The sequence below is a fragment of the Octodon degus genome, unplaced genomic scaffold (genome assembly GCF_000260255.1).
Source record: "Octodon degus isolate 3935 unplaced genomic scaffold, OctDeg1.0 scaffold00255, whole genome shotgun sequence".
Taxonomy (NCBI): Eukaryota; Metazoa; Chordata; class Mammalia; order Rodentia; family Octodontidae; genus Octodon; species Octodon degus.
The window spans coordinates 494603-502936 of record NW_004524831.1 but is presented as its reverse complement, the minus strand read 5'-3'; the positions used below and the strand labels follow the sequence as shown (position 1 = coordinate 502936).

General features: G+C 39.2%; 1 gene segment (V, D, J or C); it reads left to right on the top strand.

Moving 5' to 3' along the window:
• Window positions 1–3159: 3159 nt before the first annotated feature.
• Window positions 3160–3610, top strand: LOC101560983. The segment is given in 2 exon segments: window positions 3160–3205; window positions 3291–3610. Coding segments are annotated over 2 exon segments (366 nt in total).
• Window positions 3611–8334: the final 4724 nt, after the last annotated feature.

Below are 8334 nucleotides of genomic sequence, written 5' to 3'. Positions count from 1 at the left end.
TGAAGTGTGAAGAGACACAATCTCCAGACACTATCACATAAAGAACAATCATAATTTCTTGAATGCTGTCATTATCATCAAGCTTGCCTAACATGGTCTTATATGCCAGCATGATGCACACTCTGAGATATCCACCACCAGAGCTGCCTCTATGGCAAACTGACATGGCAAGAGGACTTCGCTCTGCTGTTAAGAATCAGCCCTGCTCTGACGCTGCAGCCCTGGAATGCAGCTCAGATCTGGCTGTCCTGGTGTTCCCACTCAGTGGCCATTATTGAATACCAATACAAGAAGTTTAGGCTGAGCTTGGTTTTCTTTCTTGAAATTTTTAGGTGAAGTTTATGGAGAATAACATCTTGAATATACACTTGCACATAAGTAGGATAAACAGGGGACATATGTGACATCCTGAGGAGGATGACATTGTGTTTGCAGATGTTGTGTGTGAAGTGCAGTAGATGGAGTGTGTGGATCTCTGCTGCAGCCTACTGGGGTCTCAAGACTCCTTTGCAGATGCTTACTGTCTGGTGTCCACTTCTAGAGCTGTAGTGTGTGCTTTTTCTGCTGGACTGTGGGGAACAGAAGAGTGGATCTTACTAATTAGTAACCCATGGAAGTAGCACATAGTATACAAAGCCCAGGAAGTACCAATTGATCATCCCAGAGAAAAGGCCAAGAGCACACTATACCTACAAATTATCATCTCAGAACTGAGGACATGGTTGTACTTTACCAGGTCGGAGAAACAGTGAGGGGACAACAATGCAGGCCAAACAGAAACCTCATTCAGGGGCACTGCAACCAGCAGGGGGCACTGAGGTTCCACAGAGCACTAGCAAATGTCCCAGGAACAGGTGCAGAGAAGGAAGCTGTGGAGAGAGGGTTTCCTTTCAGATGTTTGTGATTTCCTCTCTATCTTGATAACTTTTGAGCTAAGGAGGCCCTGCACTCAGAATCTGTAGAAGGTTTATGCTGTAGCCTCATGGGGACTTTGATGGGGAGGAGGCTAGAGGTGTCCTTGGTGCCTGCAGGTCCCCTGTACAGGCTCACCGAGAGGAATGCACATACCTCCTGCAGTGAATTATAAGCTTGTTTCTTTCAGCTCAGGTCTCCTTGCAGCACTGAAGGTTCAATGAGTTCCTTGCTCTAGGACATAGTTCAGAAAGTCAGTGTCTCCCGAAATTAGTCTTAGAAGACCATTTAATTTTTGAGATTAATAATAATGATTTATTGTGCACATATGAAAACTTTTGTTTCTTAATTTAGTTTAATATGAAAAGCAGATTTAAGAAAAAACATTATTGTATATTTTTCCTTTTTGTTTCTTTTTTTAATAGGACTGTTTCAATAATTAATACATTGTACATTGTTATTTTCTTACTGGTTATCCATAGTACAAGATGCAGAGAAGATATCCTGTCCAATGCTATTGGTACAAGTCTGTCTTCTCATTGAATTAATCAAAAGTAGCTGTATATCTATCCCAACTATTCTGTGTATACAAATATTAAATGGTCCTTCCTTTGTATCCCCCTTTTTTTTTGTTTAGTCCTGTCAGAGATGGATATTCCACTGACATCTAAATACTATAGGTGTGAGAATTCAGCAAAACAATCCAACACACTCCACTAGTTCACAATAGTAGTGGGTTATCTGCAGAAGTGGTTGGCTTAAGCGTTTCACAGCTCAGCATATTAATATGGCTTTACTTTATATACTCCATTTTAATACTTTTCTGCTGGATAGTTAAGACCAAGATAAAGCCAAAACTATATAACAAGGGATATAACTTTTGTATCTGATAAGGTCAGTCAAGTACCCTTAGGATTTATCCTGAAACCCTTCACCCCAGTTTGCAAATCCTTTGTCAGTGTCAGCCATGTGGATGAGTCATGGCCACTGCTTGACCAATTTGCATAGAAGCCCATTTAATACATTTTCTGAGGTGGGATAAGTGTACAAAATTTTGCATGATCCAGACAGTGACCCTTCCTGGGTTGGAGAGAAGTTAGGTACTCAGGACCCACGGGGCACTGCTGCAGTTTACAAGCAGTTGCGGAAGCTTGAGCAGGTTCATCTGATGCTTGAGTGCTCCCCATTCAAAACCTCATGCAACTTTATAAGTTTAAAATGCATAAATACTTTCATAAATATTTCAATGGATGAGTTCATTTAAATGAATCACTTAAAAAGAATTCTGAATGTGGGGATCTAGTGGTTTGCACATATCAGTAGTGAATGGATGGAACACAAGATGTATTCCTTTAATGTGAAATTGTGCAGCATGTTGGCAGACATACAGAGTATGATATTCACTATCTGCATTTGGTGTTGACATCTGAAATGTGTGTATTTCAGTGTTGTGGAGGGTCAGATCACGTGACAGTTACATGGATTGTGTATACCCATCAAGGAGGAAGATATATATCTCACAAACTTTTGGATACTCCAAAATTCTTCTTTGTAAAAGAGACCCCAGTGAAATCAACCAAAACTTTTATGCAAGTTTTAGGAAAGTAAATCGAGGTTCCATTCAAGTCCTTTCCTTTTTGTGGTGAGAAATACAGTCCTTCGCTGTACATCACAGGGCTGGTCTGAGGAGCAAGGGCCTTTATGTGGAACAGATGAGACATCATCAATCCAGAAAGGTTCTGGGGAAACCATCCTAGGAGGCTAGACTAATATCAGCAGGTTCCTTGGCACATTCTGAGTATGGGTATAGAATGGGCAGTGTTCTTCCCTAAGAGTCAACTCTTGGTTGTTTATACCTGATACAAGTATGAAGAGTGCATTCCATCTGCTTAGAATCAATGACACTGATTACCACTAAGAAGCTTGTGGGTGGATTATGGACAATTCAAAGTTGGGTTTGAAAAGCCACCTTCCTAAGGTGGCTTTATTCTCAGTGGGAGAGATCTGCATGATTTAGTAGAGAGATACATTTTCTAATGCAGGATAAGTTCATGAATCCCAGCATCTCACTGATGAATGTCTCATATATAATTGCTCCCTGCTTGCATATCTAGAGGTAAGAAGTGTCCTGCCTCATACATATGCAAATAATCTGAGACTGCTGAAGTAAATATGAAAGCTCTGGGCCAGAGCATTCTACAGCCATCTCTGCTTTCTATTGAATCCCCCAGAGCACAGCTTCTCAACATGGATTGGTCCTGGAGGATCTTCTTCTTGGTGGCATCTCTGAAAAGTAACGTGATCCACAGTCTTATTCCTGACGAAGGGACGAGAGTTTTCAGGTGGCTTTGCCTCCAACTTCTGTCTTTTCTCCTCAGGTGCCCAAGGCGAGGTGCAGCTGGTGCAGTCTGGGGCTGAGCTGAAGAAGCCTGGAGCCTCAGTGAAGGTCTCCTGCAAGGCTTCTGGATACACCTTCACCAGCTACTTTATGTACTGGGTGCGACAGAGCCCTGGACAAGGCCTAGAGTCGATTGGATGGGTGAACACTGCTACAGGTGGTACCGCGTATGCTCAGAAGTTCCAGGGCAGAGCCACTATCACCGCTGACACGTCCTCCAGCACGGCCTACATGGAACTGAGCAGTTTGAAGTCTGAGGACTTGGCTGTGTATTACTGTGTGAGAGACACAGTGTGGTGACCCACATCCTGCATGTGTCAGAAACCCAGAGGGAAGAGCAGCTGCTTAGATGATAAGATTACAGAGATGATGAGAATGAAGACATGCTTAAAAATTGATGAAGTAATTGAGGAAAGGAAAGATAAAAATTAGGTATCTACTCTAGTTGAGTGGGACATTTGTGCATTATCCACTACAGAAGACCTTTGCTATGGTTGGTGTCTGATCACCCCAAAGCCTGGTGCAATTATGGTCATGGGATTTTTCAGGAATGTAGCTGAATGTACAGTTTGTGATTCACTTATTTTCTAGTGCTGGGGTTATGGGACTGAGTTTTTTTTCCAGCTCTATGTTGATTAGCTGGTGTATAGTAAAATGGAATAAGAGGGTGACTAGTTCTTGTCTTGTTGTCATTTCTTCTGACACAATGTCTTCTTCTTGGCTATCTCCTATGTGACCTTGAAGATGCCTAATATGAACTGAGGAGTCTACAAACAATGATCCAAGTAAACCTTTGCTCCTTTAACTTTGGTTGTCAGATATTTTGTACTAATGCTTGAATTTGAAAAAAACACAATCACGGTGAAGGAAGTCTCTCAAAATAAGCCTAAAGGCAGTACTTCCTGGAACATACTTGTGAGGACACAATATTGGTGTCTCAGTCCACAAACTTCATTTTTTAAAAAAATTATTTATTTATTCATTTATTTTGTGTGTGTGGCCAGCTCAGCCCACCAGGGGGCGGGGCTGGCTGACATGTGGTGCTGGAGGATTGAACCGTGGTCCCTGTGCTTTGCTTAGCTTAGCTTGTTCTAAGTAGGTGCTGTAGACCACTGAGCCATCTCACCAGCCCCACAAACTTCATTTGATCCATAGTTCTGCAAAAGATTATCATACTTGTTCATGTGGGGCAGATCACCATTGTTCTGTTTCACCCAATGTGGAGATCATCAATGGAAAGAAAATTTTGTAGAATGCTTCTGTTTGTATACTGCATTTATTGGGAACACAGGCATTCATCATTCATGATGTTTTTGAATTTCAATATAATTGAAGAAGTTTCTAAGTGCAAAGTTTCACAGTCAGACAACTTTGTTCCCTTGTTGTCTTTACTTTGTACAATATGGCCAGCCTGTTGCTGCAATGTTTATTTACCTGAATTTACTAATAGGGCATCTTTATGCTCATTGTAAAGTCAAATAGAAAGTGGAGATATTTACCAGGAACCTCTTTGACCATTTACAAGTACAACTTGCCCTTCTGTCAGTACCAAGTCCTGCAGACCCTCTTTTCCTCTGTGGTTGAACTCTCAGTGATATAACACTAAATCCCATAGTCATAGTGCTAACATGGGTTGATTACTTGTGCTGTACATTCTGTGCATTCAGATAACTGTTTAATGACTTGTTTCCACCACAGACTTTATGTGCCTCCACATTTTTCAGGTGATCACCAGGATCAGCTCTGTGGTGCCTTGGGGTAGTAGATGGCTATTTAGGCAAGCAAGGCATGGCAGCCCTGACAGAAGTGTGTGAAAGCAGAGCACCTGGGAAGAGCCCAGTGAGCCATGCTGGTTGTTGAGCTTTTTCCTGAAAATGTCTTGGGGCCTCCACAACGTGGTTGGCTAATGCTGATGGTTCAAATTCTTCCATTTTAGAACCCTTCTGAAGATGTCCCAGCTGTGCCTAGAAGCTGTCTTCATCCCACAGAAGCCCTGAAGGAGATGAAGCCAATGGAATCATCCTCAGAGAGTGCATGAGACCATCATGCTCAGATCAGAAATGTGAACTCCTCAACTCTCTTGTCCACTGTGCTCTTCACATTCATAAGAAATTCTGTATCTTTTCCAAATATCTCTAATCCAAACAACCACTTCAGAGATAGTAATATGCAAAACAAAAATCATGGTTGAACACCTCTCTTCTTGTTCTTCTAAATGCGTACCATTTCTAATGTCTTATCAATTTCTGTTATACTCTCTTTAGCATAAATTAAAAAATAAAAGTTATAAGGCACAAGAATAAAAGAGGGATTACTAAAAGCATTCACAGTGTAAGGACTATTGTCCATTCCCATTGACTAGGAATAAGCATCTTATTGTCCATACATACTCTTGATTTTGTTTGGTCCATGTTTGTTTCTTAGCATTGCTAAAGGATGTGGACCACATATTTGTAGAAATATATGTATTCCTACTAAGAATATGGAAAATTTTTCCAAAAGTGTAAATAAGCATTGAAAGTTTTATTTTTGTTTCATTTTGAGAAATGTTCCTTTGTTCCTATCTAAATTGTTCCTAAACAGTTCCAGTTTAAAGGAGAGTGTGTTTCGGCCCTGGGTCATTTGGATATTCATTTCACAGCTTCTTAGAAATCCACACTGTGGTCTTGTGGCTGAGCTTAGTAATCATTTATTTTATTCTTGAACAGTGACTTAACACAGGAGCTTATGCATTTTCTCATCACAAAAATGAAAATTATGTGAAATGACATATATAACTTACTAAATCTAGCCATTTTGCTTAAAAATAAATATAGTTTTTAAAACTCAAATTTCTCCTCTGATGGCTGTAATATTATTGCATTTTATTTTGTTTGGGGGGGCTGAACTGGGATTGAACTCAGGCCCTTGTGATTGTCAGGGAAGCACTTATTCTGCTGAGCCATCTCCCTGGCCATTACTGCATTTTGATAAATATACTTAAGAGTTAGCATCTGGGGATGTAGCTCAATGGCTCAGTGCCTGCTGGAAAATGCAATACCCTGAGTTTGATTCCACATGGAGAAATATGGATGTTATATTGACAATGTTGCCCACCCACAGTCTTACCATCAATTCAAAATTAAAATATAATAATAAAAATCTCAAGATAATTAGAAGATACACACCACCAAAATCTCCTTAGCATTGATAATCTCCAGAGGCTCAAAGATCAGTGCCATGTCAGACATCTGATAAGAAATATTTTTCAAGGACAAATATTACGTGATTCTACTTATATGTTCTCCGTAGATTGGTCAAATTCCTAGAGGTAGCAAATAGTAGTTACTGGAAATGGGGAATAGGAAGGAGGATGGGAAGTAAGTATTTGATGCCTCTAGAGTTTATTTGGGTCTGGAGTTTCAGTTTTGGAAGACAAATGGGTTCTGGAGATGGATGGTGGTAACAGTTGCACAACATTGTGATTGTACTTAATGCCACAGAAATGTACACTTAGAAAGGCTAAAATTGTAAATTTTTTGTTACATGTACTTTAGAACAATTTTAAAACCATGAATAGAGATGCAGATTCAGGGCACTAGATCAAGGATATTCAGATTCAGTAGGTCTTCAGTGAGACTCAGTTGTCTTTGTTCTAATGAAGAGCTCAGGTGATTGTAATGCAGGTTGTCCTTGACAATACTCTAGTACTTTCCTGGGGCACAGAGAAAACTGCATCCTACCCTTGTCATCCCTGGTGGTGACCAGGCTTCTAGACCCATGGTGCCTTGCTTCACTGAGGAATGCAGTCATGAGGTGGCTCTGGAATATTTTCAGCTCCTTTTCATCTCTTGAAATAATTAGATACACCAACCATCAAGACTAATTTCAAGTGCATTATGGCCATTTTTGAAGAATTCTAAAACATCAGAAGAAGAGAATTTAAATGTATACAGTATTTCTTCTCTGGATGGACTTAAGTAAAGTATGATATACACATTGGCATACCACTGTGCCACAAAGAAAGATAAGCCAGAAACATTCTTAAATAAATGGATGTACTTCGAAAGCAAAATGTTAAGTGAAATAAACCAGGCCAATGAGCTTCAATATTGAGTGCTTTCTTTCACTTTAGGAACTCTGTCTCTGTGTCTCTCTCTGTCTCTGTCTCTGTCTCTCTGTCTCTGGCTCTCTCTCTCTCTCTCTCTCTCTCTCTCTCTCTCTCTCTCTCTCTGTCTCTCTCCTACTTTTTCTCAAAATTATAAGATACAGAAAAAAGAACAATTTTTTTCTAAGAGTAGGGAAACAAGAGTTGAGTGAGGGAGGGAGAAGAGAAAGGCAAAGGATAAATGTGTTAAAAAAAACAAATTAGAAAATAAAAATTTTGCAAATGGAAAGGGAACCAATATTTGAAAGGATCAGGTAGGGTAGGAAGTGGTAGGGAAGAAAACATTTTAAATTTATTGGTGTATTTTAGGTATACTTAATGATTTTATTCATTTTAGTGAATTTGTGCCTATACACATTTCTTGATTTGTTTTGTTCTCTTTCCTCTAGCCTCCTCTCAACCTCTCTTCCTCTCCTTATTTAAGATGCTTACCTTCCATTTTTCTCTTTTTTTCTCATGCAAGAAAAGAATTAAGATATGTTATGTATGTATAGCAACTCCCCTCAATGATGTAATCATCATGTAATTCAAACTTGTGCTAATAAAAAAAATTATTTGGAGGACAAGATGCAGAAATGATATCTTGCCTAAACAATTTTGGTAGAAACTTTCTTCTTATTGAACTAGGAGCAACTTAGGAGAAAGTAGCTGTATATCTGTCCTGGCTAATATATATATATATATATATATATATATATATATATATATGTAACTGTCCTACTAACCTTTTTTAGTTATTTTTATTTTATTTTATATTCAAAAGTATTTTTATTGAGAAACAAATAGCAATGAGACAGTTTCACAAATGATTACTAGCACATTTCCAATAATTAATACATTGCATATTGTTGTCTTAGTGGTTATTCATTGTATAAGA